Source organism: Gambusia affinis, linkage group LG07, assembly GCF_019740435.1.
Source record: "Gambusia affinis linkage group LG07, SWU_Gaff_1.0, whole genome shotgun sequence".
Taxonomy (NCBI): domain Eukaryota; kingdom Metazoa; phylum Chordata; class Actinopteri; order Cyprinodontiformes; family Poeciliidae; genus Gambusia; species Gambusia affinis.
Window position 1 is genome coordinate 14,987,781 of NC_057874.1, and position 19,648 is coordinate 15,007,428.

A 19,648-nucleotide genomic window follows, 5' to 3' on the forward strand; every position below is an offset into this window, starting at 1 on the left:
AGTACTGCCGTGGTGAAACAAACTTCTAAACAACAGAGAAATATTTCCTTTGTAACTAAATTACCCCAGTTAACTACTCTGATTATTTTCTTAGCTTAGCTAAATTTTTAATACTGTGTTGGTTTTCTAAAGAGGGAGCGGCAATTAGAAACCTGTAATGGGCGCTATTGCCGTTTGTTTATTGTTATAATTATGTAATTGTGTTAATATGTTCATGAATACACCACTGTAAAGTTGTGCATGTGTGTGTTCATCAAAAAAATGTATCCCAATCAGATGTATAAAATGTAATTATTGTACCCCAAAACAATTAAATAATCACATCAAAAAGTTTGAAACGTTGTCCTTAGAGTTTTTCTTTTCATTCCTATATATAATAGTATGTGTGAGAGATTGTGTCAGTGACACTCATTAACTAAAAATACTTTGCAGAACAGCACGTTAAAAAGTTTGGTCCATTTACTTGTATTAGCTTGCTGGCAGGTAAGCCACTTTCAATATGGCGAACGCTGTATCGTATCGCAACAACGGGCCGACCGGTTCAAAAGCACTGTAGTCCAATCAGCCATTTCTCAGATCTCTAACTGGGAAATACCCTCTCCATTTTGTTAATGTTGTGTTTTTGTAAGTTGTAATTGTACTATGTTAATGTTGTTGTGTTTTTGAATTTGTTGAAGTGGTTTGCACCTCAGGGCCACTGTAGATCAGAATATAAAACACAATACTGTAAAAAAGGAAGATTTCATTTCATAAATTTAGGCTGACTAAAACAAAAAAATTGAGATTTTTATAAATAATTATTTTATATTTTCTGAAATTACTTGGTCGTCCTGAAATGAAGTTGTTTTTGAGTTTTGTTTTCTTGAATCAGCTGTCTTTGGAATGATTATCTCATAACCTCAGATTGTTGTGAAGAAATTAGGTCTCACTTCTTGCAAATTTACTAAAATCATGGAGGTTTGCAGACATTAGTTTCTGCATAACCCTCTGCTGCAGCCCATCAATTCAGGTTAATGTCTAACTTTTGACAGGGTCATTACCGCACTTCAGCTTGTAAACCACTTTAGTTTTTCATAACTAAACTAAAACCCACAGTCTGGTGTCCCTATGAGCTTCTCATTCAGTGTTCTTGCTCCTCCTCTATTTTTTGTTTTTGTGTAGGGTCACAGTGCTTGGAGATACTTTTAACTTCTCAGACAATATTTTCTCTGAGAAAGTCTATATATCGCCAACATAATAAATTAATGAGTACTGCATGTTGTTTTAAAATTACTACTCACAATCAGCAGATCTCACAACATTTCGATTGGTTGCCACTTGAGTGGCTGATAAACTGATAAAAAAAAAAGCTGGCAGTGTTTTCTCCTCAACAGAAAGGTTGATAGTAAAGGCTCTGAATCGTTAAGCAATTTCATAAACATTGTGAAAAGTTCTCATCTCACCGGCAGACAAACAAATTTATGAAAAATAATGTTCCAAAGTGTGGGAACATTAGCCTGTTACATATTTACTTATAAATGTGATGTACTACATCTTTAAATAATGTTGTAATAGGACGAATATGTGCAGAACTTTGTGTCCTCAAATCCCATTTAAATACAATTTCAGTGCACTGCGGTGTCTCTTCGTTTTAATGATTTAGCAATAAAAAAGATGCATAAAATCTGTTTCAGAAATCCTATTTTACTGCAGTCAGAACTGAACTCTCACCAGACTCATCTGAATATATCAGATCAAATTCTCGTGACATTGCCCACAATTTTTAAATCAGAAAAATAGCAGTATAGGTCTCATCTTATAGAGCATAGAGCAATTTGGGCTTTCAACACAAAATGTTACACTTTTAAATATAAATGTAATGTAATAATATAAGCACTATGAAAAACCTAAGGGCATAAATACTTTTGCACAAGAATAACAGTTGTTACCTGCTACTTTTCACCTAGGAGTAAAAGTGCTAAATAAATAAATAAATAAATAAATAAATAAATAAAAGTTATTCTAAAGTATTGTCTTACACCTACTCTCCTACTGCCTGACAAACTTAGAGAGTAGAAAATAACACGGGATACTAAATGCAAACATTATGTTGACCTCTAACCTCACCAGACCTGCTGGCAGTGCAGAAAAGCACCTCACGTAACCTTGAGATGTAGTTTATATTCTGTCCAGGAATTAAGAATTCGAGGAAAACTGTTTCCGTCTAAATGACTGAGGGACTGGAAAATATTAACAATTATTTAAAATTAAAATAATTAGCATAGTATGGAGGTGGTAAAGGGAAATATTTATAAGAGGTTTTTGCTAAAACTGTTTCAGGATTCTGATTTTGCCTGGTGATTATTTGCCATCAAGATCTTCATGTTTGATGGTGGTTGGAGTGAGGAGTATTCAGTAAGGTTTAGTTTGTAAAATGATCTTTGTCTAAGAACATGAGAGGGTTAAGATCACAGGCCTGCACTGTGCTCCGTTGTCAACTATCCATTTATAGTTTTAGTTGCTTAATTTTGCTATTTTTCAGCCATTGCAAATTTAAAGGTTAGATGTTATACATGTTCTTTTTTTATCTAATCTTCCACATTTCCAAACTTGGTGCCCTGTTAAGTTTTCTGCTGCCTCTGCTTTAACTGTAACAAATTAGGTGTGGACAAGGTGAGACCTGGAAATTTTCTCTTGGTCCATCAAATGGGTAAGTACCCCCAAAATAGCAATATGGATGTTTCTAAAATATTAAGAGAGTGACCAATTTGTCAGCTGAAATGTTTGACGAGAGTTAGGATTTTGTCAGAGGGGAAGAGCAACCTTTTAGTACATTGTACAAGGACTACTTAAGACTACTTTTACAGCTTAAAAGTGGTCCTAATTTTTAAATCAGAATTTCAGTGTTATTTTGATGTCTTACGATTTAGGGAGGATCATGTGTAAATGAGAGCACTGTTATTGAAATACATATAACAAAGAGAACAGTAGAGAAATAAAAAAAATGTCAAATGTGAATAATCTGACAAGGGCCAGTTTACAATTCAGGCGCTAACAGAATGCTCAGAAAGCTAACGTGAATTTTTTTTTTTATTCTTTAAAAAAAAATAAAAAATAAAAGATAATAGAAATAACAAGAATGGAAAAAAAAGTATTTTATATTTGGACTCTAAATTTAGCTCAGTTTGTTTAGTAGAGTCTAAACAAATGATCACCATCATCCACCTTATTTCAAATTCATTTCAGACAATCATTATTGTTAAGTTTATTTGACAGGGACAGAAACGTTGTAAAACAGTAGCCCCATGCCCTTATCATGGTGCTGATAGTGTGAGCTAACTAGAAGCATTTGTCCTTAGATGGGCTTTTCTAATCTGTAACGTGAGAAAAGTTTTCAGGCTCTGCCCTCATGTAGCTCCGTTTGTAAGCTCCAAATCAGAGAGAGGAGGTTGTAAGAGAGAAAAGATGCACATCAATGTGTGTGTTTATCATCCAGTTCCATTCAAGTGTGTATGGGCCACTGGCACATACTCATCCAGTTGACCATGCTGTGACTACAGAGACAGAATTAACACCAGCAGCCAGCAGGGGACAAGGTCACACAGTTCTTCCTGGTAATTAACCTATGCTCTGCCTCCAACTAAAACTAGCCAAGCATTTTTTTTTTTTTTTGGCTGGTTCACATTGGCATGAAATGATCCTGTGCCAATTCCTTTTCGTGTTACTGTATCTGGTTGAATTTTCCACCTTTTCTCTTCCACATACACTCATGCTCCTTTTGTTGTTCTCGTTAGTTTTGTCACTCCTTTGCATTTTTAGCTTTGATTTTGGTTCAATTTGATCAACCTGATTTCGTTCACTATCCTACCCCAATGTGGTGTGAGAGGAGTTCAGTGTGGCATTCGCAGGAGCCCACTTGAGAAAATGGCAGACATGTAAGGTTGATAGGGGGCTCTGGGTGATGTTTCTGCTCAATTTCATTACACAGCAGATCACTGTATGGAGTAAGGAAAGAGCTGCTGTATGCCTTATACAGAAAAACTCCAGTGTTGCTGTTTCTTGTCCCGACGTTAGGAGATGTACATGTACAAGCAATATTTTCTTGTCAACAAGTATACGTGGAAGATTATCACAATTTACTCACTCGACAGTTGCTGAGCTCTTCTGCTGTCAGGATGATTGTGCCACATTTCTTCCCAGGAATCCCTCTGTGAGGAAAAAAAAAAAAAAAGAAAAAGATGGGAAATCTTAATTCAAATTACAGAAAAAATAATCTTCTCTGCAGGATTTGTTCTTAGAGGATTAATGCAGAGTATTACATTAATTACTTATACTAACTGTGTCTTAATTCTGCTGACATTACCGTAAAATCCAGCAGAATGTAATATACCATTAAAAATTACGGGCTTTGAAAGGTTTCATGTGAACTAATCAAAATACTTATAAAACTGTTTTTATTTAAATATTTACAATCTTTGAATCTTAACTTATAACCAGCAGATCTCGTCTATGATGCATCAGTCATCACTGTAGTAAAAGTGTCTAAATATGAAATTTTAATGTGTTTTGAAACATTAGTTGGATTATTTTGTCCAGAGGATAAAACTGAGAAATGCACTTCGAACAAATAAGCTCATTACATGTGCATAAAAATCCTATTTTACCTATTCATACTTTACAGTTTTACCCCAAACTGTTTTATCGCGACTATTGGGCCATGTATGTACGAGAAGAGTTAAATGGGGGAAAGTGAGGAAAAGTGAAAACTGACTTTGTTTGCGCCATCAGAAACAAGAGGGAAACTGAAGCTTCAACAGGTTAGATCTCCATGACAGCTGCATGTTTAAAAGAGTGATGGTTTTGACGCTTTGGGATTTTAACTCACCACGCCAAGGTCAGAGGCCCGAATAGAGTGTTTTCCAGTTGTGTAAAAAATTGTTTTCGACTCCTCCACCAGGTTTGAGTGTTTTTGAGCAGAAGATGGAGACCTTTGATTCACACACTGAAGGGCTCCAATCGATCCTCGGGTGAGAAAAACTGAGCTATTCACACAAGTGATGGATGCATGAAACCGTGTGAGCATTTCTTTTTTTTTCCACCCAAAGTTTTTATGCACCCCATCTCAGAGCCTTGGCACCCTGTCAGCTACAGATTCAAACACTCTGCAAATTTATTTTCTCACCCTGCATGTCACCCTATCGATTTTTTTTTTTTTTCAAAGAAATAGCTTTTTAAAGGGAACCTATTAAGCTTCCTTAAACAAGTTAGAATAGGTCTGTGGGCTTTATAAAATATGCTCCTTAAAATTTTTGCACGAAATCACCTAGTGGCATTTCATCTGGTTAGTTCTGCCTATTTTGATCCCATTTCAGAATGAGTTGCATCACAATTATACAAATAAGCTGCAGCTGACCTTGGCACCCCACAACTTTTTTTTCAAATATTTTAGAAATCATATATCAATTTCCTTCAACTACAAAATTAGGTTCTACTCTGTGTTGTGGTTTAAGTGTGACAAAATGCAATAAGGTGTGTAAATGTTTTGGCAGTACATTGTATAGTTTTATCTGGTAATAAACAATAATATATCCCTTGTTGTATGGAGCCCTTCTTATTTACCTTTTCCAAAAGAAAAAAATAATAATTAAAGCTGTTTTTCTAAAGAAATGTGTTTACAAAGACTTAATTTGTAATCTCCACTCTTAATTATATGGATTAAAATAATATGTTGAGTCCAAAACACACAACTGCATATTTGAAATAGTAATCAAGCAAAAGCACCTTTGAAAAAGCTGAAAACTATTTTTGAATGAAGCTGGAGCAACATAAAATAAAGGAGGGATTTATTTTTATTATTATATTAGGAATAACAAAGATATTAAAAGACCAGCAGGGCACACTCTGAACGTTTTTGGACGTCCACAATAGAAAAACTGGAAGGAAGTGCACTAATAGATACTGCATGACACATATAAGCAAAACCAGAGTATATCTCTTATGTGAAGATTCAAGATGAGCCACAAAACTAAACTCACTATTCACACATACAAGCATGAATACTCTATTTTTACTCCATAATGAGAACTTGCCTTCAGGGAGTCACAGACCTGAGCCAATGCATGAAAATGCTCTGAGTAAAACTATGAAATTTATTTACAATGGTTATTAGAAGCTAAGAAAAGAACATCAGGGAACTGTAAGGATGGGCCCCACATGCAAATTATACATTATTTCTTCCAGACAGTTTTCGCAGAAAAGATACTTATTTAGTGCATCTCTTAGACATGCTCCAGTCTAGATGAAAGGACATGCAAACATAGCTACAGATTTTTATGTGCAATTTTAAATTAGACTAATATAAAGATACAAAAGTGATTTAAAATAAAATGGAAAGAATGACTAGCAAGAAACATTGTATGGTTTTCAAGTTTTGCATGAATGCCCAAAGTTTATTATGAACAAGTGTTTGAATATTTTCCTGACAACTTTCTTCTAGTGCAGCACTTAAATGGCGGCACAGTACTTTCAAATACAAAAGCTCGTGTGTAAGGTCAAATACTGCTATACACGTTCAGGCCTCTTGAGACAGAAAGTGAACTGTGAGCAAACCAGGAGCACTCTGCCAAACAATGGCTCCTCATTGATGCAGCTGACAGATCTTGATCAATATTCAATAGATCAAGACGGAAAAATGAGAAGTGTGATCTGAGGGTGAAAGGAAGAGAATTAAGGAAAAAGGGCTTTAAAGGCCGTTTAAAGTCTAGAGACACAAGATTTAGCTAACTACATTACAGAATTATCTTTAAGCTTGTTATATCAGGAAATAAACTACAGTTTGTTTTTTTCAGAATACAAGCATATAATAACATTTACAACAGCAAAGTATAGAGCCTATTTACCCAGTTGCATTTGATAAAAGAGCACTTCTTCAGGTGGTCTGACAAAATCATTTTCTGTCTTATTCTAGATGCATATGCAGATTATAAACAAGAGTCTTTAAGAGAAAAAAAATATGCTATTTGTTTGAACCACAAGCCCAGGAATAATGGATTTTCTGGAATCTTGACTATAAAACATTTGCAATTTATATACTTAGAGCAAAATGCATTCTCATAACATTTCTCACTCAAGAGAAAGAAATCTTAAATACACCCATTAAAAAGTCCAATGTGTCCTAAAAGGAAAGCCATCACGTTTTCACACAAAATTGTGTCAGAAGCTTCTAGTTGGTCAGAAATACATTTAATTTCTCTGCAGCTTGCTAAGAGACATTTAAGCAAACTTTAGCATGGGGGAATGCATATTTGAACCTGTGAAGTTTCACATCCTGTCAGCCATTGGCTAGATTACCAAGACATGTGCATCGTCTGTAAAGATCACATCAATAACGTTACTCAGCCCACTAGCAGGAAACAGGCTTCTCACCTAACAGTGTGTTGCCATCATCACCTCCAACTGAACTTTTCTGGTTTTCAAGGACTAATTAGCTTGCAATAGATGGCTTCGTGTTCATTTGCTACTCAGGAACAGTGGCCATTCTGAAGGAGAAGGGTGATTCATCTAATAGTGGTTCTGTGAGGGACTAGCATTGACTGAAGTCAGTAGAGTGGAAACAATATCTCTCTCATCAGGAATCAGACCTTTCTTTAGTCACAACGTTAGTGCAGATATAATCAGTAAGAAATCCACAAATTAAAATGAACTGAAGGCTGTTTATGCTCCTGTGTCACGTTGTTGCGTTACAGTGGCTGCCTAACAGTAAAGACCTGTGTGAGTCGAGTGTAGATAGTGATGAAACAGAATAGCTTGACAGCAACCTTATAGACAAACATCTGTTGCTTATTTCCTCCAGAGGGGCTGTATGGATGAAAGAGGATGCCTCCAAACTAAAGACAGCTTCATTGCAAGGGCTGACATCTTTTCCACTCCCTAAAGGCTTTCAATTTCTCCTCACATCACACAGAGAGCCATCCGGAGACAGATGCTATAGCTGACTTATTCATGCATTGTACTGCCCCTCAATGCTGCATAATAGATTTTGTCTGAATATCCATGCTAGTGTACATTTAAAATTGAATTAACCGGGAATACTCTTAGGAATTTGGTGCAAATGCGGAGAGGAAAAATAATGAAGTCTATTGAAAAAGTGACAAAATCAAACAACAAAAAGCATAACAAAAACATGAAAATATATAATATTAATACTATTTATATAAGAATAAAAGATTTAGGTCAAAATGGGAAATGGGAGAATATTGAAAAAGAGAAAAAATTAAGCGAGCAGTGCTCAAAGAGTGCAGTCAGTTCTTTTGAAATCTGCACTGAGCTTTCATCTGCAAGTTACCAAATTCTTCACTCTTAGTCTGTTTTTCCAACTGGATGACAAAGGCTAATGAGGTGATGTTTTGTACTTCTCTTCAGGTCGCAAACAGCTCGCCTTTACTGAACACAATGAAGAAGTATTCAGTGAGCGTAATAAAAATTTTAATGATCAAATATCATTAAAATGGACCAAATGCTCATCCGTATATGTTATAGAAGGCGGATAGACAAAAAGACGATCAAAGTGACGTTTTTGTTGATGGTTGAATTAGCCTGCACTTAGCTTCCACTGGCTTGTTTGACAATGTCTCCAAAATACAGTATCTTAATGAATAAAGAATGAAAAACATTTGAACTTATGCACATTTTTTCTTGATATTGGGCATATTGAAGACTATTTGAAGCAGAACAATTTTAGCACAATTCCAGACAGTGAAAGATACAGAAGACTTAAGGTTTAAGGAGAAGTAAGAAATATGTTACTTATTACCAAAGTGGAGCCATGTATATGATATTGCTTTCAATCTTGCTCAAGGTGAAATACAGACATGAATTTTTACAGAAGAATGAGTAACTGGAGACGATGAGACTTTGTCAAAGTTAGTTCACGAGTGTCTTGACAAGGTAAAAACACATCTAACTTGTCTTCTATCATCAGATCGTTTCAGGATCACACACAGGTCTGAACACTGTCAGGTCACATTCTCATTGTACAGTCTGATGAGTGAAACCGCAACAGTGGACACTTTGCACAGTTCATTGTCCTGTTGCCTGTGCAGGTCATCAAATGTGAGGCATTAGAAAGGTTTTGTGCAGATCAAGGGAGTTACAAACATGGTCCTTCATCACAATTGATTGATTGCATTTTTGTGTGTTTTTATTCATTTGGATTTTCACTAATCTTGAAAAGGAAAATATTGGGTATTGAGTACAATTAAAAATATATTAATCTTTTATTAGCTATGTTTTTTATATCATTGCTTTTTTAAAATATTATACTGAATAGAAATAGAAACATCCTAAGGCTCTTATTTAAAAGCAGACCAGGACACACCGATTTATCAAATATTGTTGATTAGTGTAAGTCCATCTTTTAACAAGTCACGAACACAAGACCCTTATAATGTTTTGGATCACAAAAGTAGTACACATCCCTTTACTACACAATCATGCTAATTTATTTGTTTTATTAAATGACTGTCTTTCAATTTATTGTTGAAATTCATGACAAAACCATTATTGTGAGTTTTTTTTATTAAAAACTAAAAGTGTGAATTTCCATTGCTTTCATCTTAAATATTTAACTCGATGAGGGAAATGTTTGGACACAACAGCGTTTATGAGAAATGCAAAAGAGGCAGAGGATGCTCTTAAATAAAAACAAGTATTTGGTATCTGACTAATCTTACTGTGAATACAGTAACTCTGTCTCAGCTTACATTTTTTTCCTACACATTTCTCTTTCTATCCAAGTCAAAAATGTCATATTTTTAATCCTGAAACTTTACTCGAGCATTTTTTAGCTTGTGTTTGAAATTGTCCGTGCATGAGGAATTTTAAGTTCAGATAATATACAAATAAGAAAAACTTAGTAAAGACCAGAGTTCCCACAGAAGTTCTGTCATTAAAGTAAAGATGGCAAACATCAGGTGACGAGAAGAGCAGCTGCCAGACACACCTGTTACCCAGAACAGAGTTGATAAGAGTTGATAGTTAAAATGCACATAATTCAAGTTGCTATTCAACTATTCTATTGTGAAACTTGCTCTTAAAGGAAACATCAGTTGCTGCTGACTTTGCTTGAACACAAACAGACGCAATGTCGTTGCAACCACACATGCCATGTAAAAACTTACCAAGCTGGCAGCAAAGGCTGGGATCGAACATTTTTACTGACTTCAGGACATTAATAATAATATCAAATCTAACGCGAAATGAGTGGTGAAATAGTAAATGCCTTCCAGAGATGTAACGATTAACCTTTTCATCTTGTTCCCATTAAAATGCATGTGCAAGCTGTGAGTGCGTTTGGTGGGGCAGCTGATAATAATAAAAAGGAAATCATTAAATCTAGACATTAGTTTTCACATCATGTACCATAATTCCCATTTATGAACCAGGTAAACTACACTTTGACTTTGAAACATGATCCACTCAAATATTATTGTTTATGTTATTGTTGGTGTATTGCTAGAAAACAGACAACTAGCACAGCTAATTGTCTGTGCACATGTATGTCTCAAAAGCAAAAACAAAAACAAGTTAAAGATAGCAGAGGCAGCTAACTATAAATTACCATAATCAGTCTTATGACAAACTCAAGATGGGGCATGCTGAGACTATTTCGATCCACCAGAGCTTCAGCTTCACCTGCTGCCAACTGAAAAGAGCGACCAAATCTGTAAGCAAAATATTCCAACTTTTTTGCATTATTTCCATCCTAACATCTCAGCTCAGTTAAGGACAATTACAGACACCAGAGCATCAAACATCAAAACAAACAGCAAACGGGGCTTTCAGTGTCTCCTGTGTATTGGTGTGCTTTTCAAAACAATTTAAAACAATTTTTTAAAACGGGTCTGCCGTCATCTAAAGTTTCTTTAAATAGGTAGTGGTATTGTTTTCTTGTAACATTAAATGATTATGAATTTAGAAAGCTAGAAATAATAAGGGAAACCTTTTTGAACTAGAATTTTAGATGTTTCATGACAGAAAATGCATTTTGCTGATGATGCAGCGTGCATCATCAGCGTTGTTACTGAATGAGTAACGATGCTGATTACTCATTGTTACTGAATGAGTCCTGAGCACATTTCCTGCCCGTCAGATTATTGTAATGTTGCAATATTATTGCTTTGGTCTCTTGTAATTTAGGTTATAAAAAAAGTTCAGACTAAACTAAACCTAGTTGTCAAAGGAAACTGTTTAAAGAATTGGACTTATTCAGCTGGATAGTTTAATTTATTTCTTTCACTGCATCTAGCTGCAATTTGATTACCCTAAAATCACTAAATTAGACTAAATAGTGATAAAGTTGTGAATCAAGTCCTGTAACATATTTTACCATCCACACATGGCAGATGAATCAGATCGTTTGCAGTGTATTGAGGTGCATATTGTATCTGCTGCAGACTAGATTTACAACTCTAATGCATTCTTACTGAAATATTTTGGCAATGTGCCTTGCAATTTGGCATGCAAGAACACCTAACAAATACACTAGTGTTTTTAAATTTGCACACATGCAGAGTGGTTATGTGAGGACGTCTTTGTTCTGCTGTGCATGTTTGAAAAGCAATACTGAAACAAAGCAGCGTGTGAGGACTCAAAGCAACACCTAAAGTCTGCTATGTCGGACTATTATGATGTGTCAAGCAACTTTACGTCAAGGGTTTATTCCAACAATGGTTAACAATGAAGAGGTATGTAGCATATTCTTTTTTCACTGTGGGAGTCTTCATAGAAACAGACCAGATAATACTCTGTCTAAAACATTGTGTTAACAGTCTGTCTGAGAGTGTTTCCAGGTGAGCTTCTTGTGTTTCAACTCCACAATACATTTAAGTCCAACTTGTACACTGAATTATTTATGTTAAAACAGCTACTAAATGATTCAGACATGTTTGTATTCCTAAATGCCAGCATGGTCTTTATCCCAAACTTCCTAAATAACACCTTCAACCATTTCATATGTATGCTGTTTTTAATAACACACAAACTATGAGCAACACTGTCTACACAACTACTGGGAATTTAAAAATGGTTTAGATTGTGCAAGTAGCACAAAGTTTTACTGTCTTCCACACTTAGCAGTGCTAAATTCAGCTATTAAATCATTTAACATTTTATCACATAAAAGAACAGAGGCAACCTGCTGCAGTAATCCAGCACTCACAACAAACAATAATAAAGTCAAAATTCACCATGTAAGAGATGACAAATTCATGAGTCACTTTCTTCAATCTGGCTTGGTTTGTGTTTTGCAGAATGGACTGAATTTAAATCAGAGCTATTTTCCCAAAGGAAGAAGAGTGCTCTGCAACATCTATTGCCTATTAACTTTCTAAATAGACTATCTAAAAATCACAGACAATCCAATATTGCCAAGTGAGAAGAAGGATTACAAGTGTAAAGTGGATTTTTTTCTGCAATTTTTCTCTGACAAAATTTGCCAGAGGAGGAAAAACTTGCCTCTTTTACGAAAGAGACGCAGCAAATGTTTAAAGAAGATACTATGAATTACACAGTTTCAGTGATCACCTCTCTGCATTATTCAGGAGACAATCTGAGCATGCTTTCATGTGTCCAGGAACCAGAGATGCTTCTTCCGCATGGTCGGCTCTGTAACCTTTAAAACAGTGCGTTCAAACAAACAGTGATGTGCATTGAAGCACAAACTAACACAATTACCATCTTCCCCAACTCCGCCAAAGGAGGAGGGGCGGGGGGCAAAGAGAAGTGCTACTTTATTGCTATAAGGACACAAAGCCACCTGAGACAACCACCTCCTCAATTACCCACTGCTGATTCCACAAAGCCTCAGCCATTCGGGACCTCATTTGACTTTATTACAACAACCACTGGAGGGGTGGTGTCATTAATCAAATAGAGGCAAAGAGTGAGCAGCCACCCAGGAAAGAGGAGAAAAGAACTGTGGAGTCTCTGTTCGAATTCTGCCTGAGAGAGAACGACGTGCGAGTCTGCATCCATCATGGAGCCTTGTCCACACCTGGAAACAAAGGGAGTTACCGCCTCGGCAAACAGATGTTCAGAAGATATTAAATAAATGTCTGCATTTGATTTAGACGAAAGCGTCCCATGGTTGAGAAGTTTATTAGATGTCTGCATCCCACCAAGCTGATTTAGTAGATGTCCTGTGACAGCTTCTTCATTGGGAAACTTTCACAGCAGATGACTGTTGAATATTAATTTTACAGCGCAGGCTCACGTTGCTCACACTGAAGGAAGCCGACAGAAAATGCCAGGCTGATGTGCATAAATATTTATATTGAAATGTCAGTGACAATGTTGTATCTGTACAATGCAATGTAATATACAATGTCTATCTGATGGCTTACATTTCCAAACTACATATAATGTCAGTCAAGGTTTATTGTTTACTATATCTCTGACATGCAGTTGTGGAGATGTTTAGAGAAAGGTTACATTAGATTGTAAAACAGCATTTCAAGTTATAAACATCTCAAGGAGCACTGCACAGTTTGCCATCTGAAGGATGATAAAAAGAGGACACAACTGTAAACCAACCAAGAGATAGTCATATTTCACTGGTCACTAATAGTTGCGCACTCAACAAATCTATGTAGAGATTCTTCTACATAGATTCATCTAAGAAGATGCATGTCTTCTTAAGTCATTCATCAGTGACTTCCAAAGACGTTCACTGATGAATGACATTTATAAGAAGTCCACAAGTCATGTTTGGGACACAGCAAATAAATGGAAGACACCATTCTGTCAGATAAGAACAAGACTGAAACTCTTTGGACAACTGCTGTTGCCTTAAATAAAATCTAACATTACCCATCATGCATCTTATTGAAGTATCCTATCATTCAGGTTAGTAATGCAAACTATTAATAACTTCAGAAAAAAAAAACTGAACTGAACGCCAACTTTAAAAAAAAACCTGAGTTAATTTGTTACATGTAATTGAATTAAGTTTGTCAAACTTAATTTATTTACATTTACATTACATTTACATTATTTACATTTACATTACAACTTAATAAACTTAACATATTTTCTTGGATAAGCTTAATTGGATTAGTTGTAACAAATACTTTTGTAGAGCTGGATCACTGTTTTCTTTTAAACAAAGCTAAGTGGAAAAGAGTGGGACATAAAGCTGTTGAATTTCAAATGAGAACAGATTAAAACAATCATTACGAATTTCAGAGTACATTACTTCTAAACCATCCTTTAGTTTAAAGCCCTGTGTATAAAAGGTGAACATGGAGGGAAAAAAACAGCCTGTTTTGGAAACAAATGACACCACAGGCAATTAGTATCGAAACAATGGCAGCCAATCTTTGTAATGCCTTGTTTTCCATCAACACTGCTGAGTCCACTAATTTGATTTGGGGGGGAAATCAATGTTATTTGCCAAAAGAGCTGCCTCCAAATGTTTAAACGAGCTGTGCTCAGTGCAAATGGAGTAACATGTTTCTCTGCTCAGTTGCAGTCCGGTGACCACAATGTTTAAAAGTTGATTATATAATACAACATAAATTAGTGAAACTGTTGTTCTTTCAAAGACCTGAGTTTTCTTAATTTATTGCAAGAAAAACCCCGTATGTCATCTTGACTTATAGCTCCAATTGAATCGACAAAGACAAAATAAATAAATAAATAAAAATATCACTCTTCAGACAGATGGCTCAGCTTGGAGAGCAAGAGATGTGATCAGCTGCTGCCTGCCGGAAAAGGAATGGATTTCTGCACAGATATATTAGCCACTTGGGTATCAGTTCTGGGAGAGCTGCTGCACAGACAACAGCTCCCTTCCTGCACCAAAGCATCAGTGGAGAGGAAACCTCTTTGCCGTTTACTGTGAAATGGCTCTGCAGAGGTTGTCTGTAGAACTTTAGCATCGAGATCTGTCTGGGTGGACAGAGTCGGTGTTCACACAAGAGAAAAATAAAGCCATACACTTTACAGAGATGCTGAGGCATAAAGGCGCAAGTCGGACAGCGTACAGGTAGAGCAGTTTTACTTTTTCTCATGAAGCCGTCTAGTATCCACATGTTCCTTATAATCATCAAAAACAAAATAAAATTCATATTTAAAATGAATCATTCTCTTCATAATAGCCAAGGTGGATCCTAAACATATTTGGAGTATTGGGAGTGTATTTTAACAAAATTGTGTAAATCTGAATCAAGGCAATATAAAACAAACCAAATTGTATTTGTGGGACACTTTTCTTACACTTAAAGATATCTATTTTAGTTTCCAAAAATTACTTTGAGATGCTCCTAACATGTTGAAACTTTGTAGATTGTGCACCTATGCAATACTAATCAAGGAGTGAAATGATAAAATGAATCAAGCAAAAAAAAAAAAAAAAATAATAATAATAATAATAATAATAATAATAATAATAATTAAAAAAAAAAAACATTTGTTACTGCCAAAAATTTTGGCCATGACTGCATTATTTCCTCAACAGCACCCTGCTTTGCTCATCCCTTCTGGTTCACTTCTGTGTCATGTAAAGTCTAAGCACCTGTTACCAGTGCTGTAAAACCTGGAACAACAAAAATTCTCATGCTGCCATCTGCTAAGCAGCTCCAGGTGATTAGGGACTAAACAAGTAACATCATTGTTGAAACAAACTGCTAAGGTGCATTTTAAAAATCTGTATTTCTTCTAGTTACATAAAATCCAGAGAGACAGCGGCGTGGCCAGATTAATTGTACGTCCTGTGAATTTTGCGAAACAAAGATACACAAATCCAGTCTGATCATGAGCAAATCTTATTCCTTCATAAAACGTCTTGTAAAGAACAGTTTGCATTTCCTTACAGTCTGAAAACATCCTGTCAAAAGTTGTCAGAAAGTTGTCACTGCAACCACCTGCTACAGCAAAACTGATGAGGATTTCACTTCCAGGGCCTGTTTCTGGGTGGAATGTGCATTACTGTGGTAACATGCTTCCAGAGACACTCGCTAATGACCGAGATGCCTGTGCTCTTCAGTCAGCCAGATCATTTGGCTGAGCTCAGCAAACAGAGACTCAATTTGCTTTCAAGCAGCTCTTCAGTCAGTCCCAATTTCTGCTCCTACAATTTTGACCTTATTTTGTAAAGTTTTGACATATAATTAGAAGCATGAATAAACTGATATAAATAAACTGTATTCTGATGTATGCTACACTGAAATCACTTTCTATATAACATAAGAAATGTATGTAAACATTACAGATGCACCAAGAAATTGGCATCTGTAATGTCATTGTTATGACATTGGCCAAATTTAATCTCAACAAGACCTGACCAGGAACCAGCTGGTCTGAAATTAAAAGATCCAATCTTTTTCCAATTAGAGAGCACACCATGTGTATCAGATTGTGCTGGCAACAATACTTTACACAACAATACTGGTGTGGTAGTATGTGGTATATATTATTTTTACACGTGTGCCCCTTAGAGTTATTCCCTAATATTGGTGCATGAAATAAAAAAGCTCTCACATACCTGGAGCTGTTGTTGGATTTCAGCCCCATAAACAAAGCAGTGAAAAGCCATTTACCATTTTATATGTTAAAGAGAAAATTGTAGAAACCGCTCTAGCTCCACTTGAAAGACAATATATTTAAATACAGTTGAGACCAGATACTTACACATGCCAAATAAAAACACACACCTATTCTTCTCCCAATCTGAAGTTAAATCAGACCAAACCTATAGCTCTAGGTGACTTAAAAATTGTGTTTTTTTCAGCCTAACTTCATGATTGATTTTGTGCATTAACCTTACTGTAAATCTCAAAGAGAATCTTTTTTTTTTTAAATTAGCTATACGTCACAAGTACAACAGTTCGGTGTCAAGTTTAATGATATATGGATGTTTTTCATTTTACAAACTCTGCTAATAAAGATGTGAATGCTTGTAGCAGCAGATTCGACTTTTGTGCAACTCATCAATCGCATCGGTGTGAATTCAGATTAGAGCATGAATGTGGCAGAGCCAGTTGTTCATTTCTGAATGGTAAAACAGACAATGGAGCTCTTGTTGCAACCCAGGAGCAAGAAGGACCCATGAAGAAAAATCATTATCTCTTGTGCCTCGGCCCTGTTACTATATATGCAAATTAGGTTTGCTTATGAAACTTTTAACTCCCCTGCCAGTCAAAGGTTTCACAATCAGATGCTTGCCTGGTCAGCATGGATGTTTTGTTTTTAAGAAAGTGTAAAAGTTTATGGGTTAAGCTGCTTTATGCAGTAGCCATGCAAAACATAGTTAAAACCCACTTCAGTATTTAAGGATTTTCTATATTTTGTACTTTAAAAAAACTTTTTTAGGAGATATAGAACTTGCTTTTCTTTAATTTCTTTAATTCATTCTGGCTTAGTCTCTGGTCCATATAAATATATAAATAATTTTTATAACAAAAATTTTTAATTCTATGAATGTTTTGTGATTGCAAATATTTTCACTGTTATATAATCAAAATAAGCATTCTATTAATCATACCCTCAGCTTAACAGGAGAAAATGTTGAATTTACTAAAGGGAAAGCACATCATGCTCCTTTTTTTATAAGAGTTTATTGGTTTAATTGAGGTTATACTTTAAATTGTGTATTGAGGTAAATGAGTCCAACATGAGGGCAAGACAACAAATTAAACTGAACAACCAGAGGGCTTATTATTCCCATTGTTTTCCCAGATATAATATTCAGAGGTTTTCTTTCATAATGCATTTTCAACGCTTAAATGGTTTTTTGTTATTACCTTCATTTCTCATGAAACATAATCAATTTTCTCAATTTATTTTCTGTCCTGGATCCAATTGAAGAACTAAATTTAAGTTCATGTACGGTTGAAATCATATGTTTGCATACAGTGCATGTTGCTCGAAAGAGGCTATTATTCAAACAGAAAAAAAAACAAAACTGTTTGAAAACACAAGGGAAACAAATCTTATATTTTTCTATGTGTTTCTCAAATAGAATCAAACCACTGGAGCAAAAAGAAAAACTTTCATTCTTCTTTTGCATTTCTTATAACTTACCATAAATATGGAAATGTTAATTTGTTCTTTGTTCTTCTTTTGTAACATTTTTATATTTTTCTCTGATCTAAAATCAAACTTAAATAATGTGCTTGTTTGATCTTACTACAAAAATACACTTTACGGGGGCGTGCTGTGGTGGCGTAGGGGATAGGGCGACCCATATTTGGAGACCTTGAGTCCTCGACGCAGCCGTCGCGGGTTCGATTCCCGGACCCGACCGACATTTGCCGCATGTCTTCCCCCTTCTCCATCCCCCCCTTCCTGTCAGCCTACTGTCATATAAGGGACACTAGGACCCACAAAAAGACCCCCTGGTGGGGAAAAAGATAAATAAATAAAAATACACTTTACACAGTAGGTGCACAAACAAACTAATGAGTTATTTTTTTATTTTGCAGCTCTTGACACTTTACTTCAGTGTGTTGGAGCAGGGTCAAAAATCTGTCTTTGAATTGCAAAGGTTGTTGATCCCTGAACTGGAGTCGAGATCTGGCCCACTCTTCTAGGAACCAGTCCATGAATACCGATAGAAAAATGTAAACCTTTGTTTTAAAATAAAGATCATCCTTCTCTTCGTGTATGGTATGTCTTTGGAGCCTGGTGTTCACTGAGGTCAACCCAAATATTAATAACCTCTTCATAGCATTTATGTACATTTGATATTTGGTAGAAAATATTAATGCAAAAACATCAGAACAACTCAATTCACTACTCTACTTATAGATCAATTATTGAGTAACACTTTCAAGAAGCACAGAGAAGGCAAAATTTGCCAAGTAATAGAACATTTGAGCCTCCAAATATCATAATGAAGCAAGCCACTAACTCAACTTCAGTTTGAGTGAAAGTTCAGCGAGTGTCTACATCAAACAAGGCATGTAAGAAAGAAGTACGCACTTATGAGAACAAAGCAGATTGAAGCATCCGTGTAGCATAAAGCTGCCAAAATAAATATTGTGCTTTCTATATTAGTAAAAAACACCAAAATTCATAACTACACTCTCCCAAATCAACAATAGTTCTCTGTTATTTGGGCATCTTCCCCTTTGAAGTTAGCATTGGCCGCAGGTTCAGTTAATGATCCTGCAGAAAAGGGGTTGGAACCTCGCCCTGGTGAGCACATTTCCATGGAGCTCAGCATCTCTGAACTATCTGGTTCACTTCACCTGGCCCTGCAAACACAAGCTGCTCTGGGCACCATAGCCGTCACTTTTCATCACAGCATCAAAGACTTCTCTGTCAGCATAAGAGCTGGAAGGGTTAGTGGAAAAATATATATATATTTCACTCTTTTCTCCCGTGTACATCCATCTTTCTTTATGAAACACTTTTTTGTCATTTTAAAAAAAGGAAAGATGGTAATGGATAGGCATTTTACAGAATCTGATGCTACAGTATTTTACTCTATGATGGGGATTTTTTTTTATGTTTTCTTCTATAGCAGCGTACTTTGGTCAATGGCCGAAATTTTCAGTGTGTTTTTGTAGGGAAACCCAAGGGCAATTTATTTTTATCTTATCAAAATAAAAAAAGGGAAACAAACTCATATTTCTCATGTCCGCAGGATATCAGTAACATTGTCCTCATT

At 35.6% G+C, this 19,648-nt stretch overlaps 1 protein-coding gene across 3 annotated transcripts in view; it reads right to left on the reverse strand.

Annotated features, from left to right (window-relative positions):
• The window catches only part of cpne5b (copine Vb), a 118,707-nt gene that overhangs the window by 35,831 nt on the left and 63,228 nt on the right, over window positions 1–19,648 (reverse strand). For all 3 annotated transcript variants that reach the window (XM_044122132.1, XM_044122131.1, XM_044122133.1), the window contains one exon: window positions 4,124–4,187. In XM_044122132.1, coding sequence (XP_043978067.1) covers window positions 4,124–4,187 — 64 coding nt within the window. The remainder of the gene's footprint in view (window positions 1–4,123; window positions 4,188–19,648) is intronic.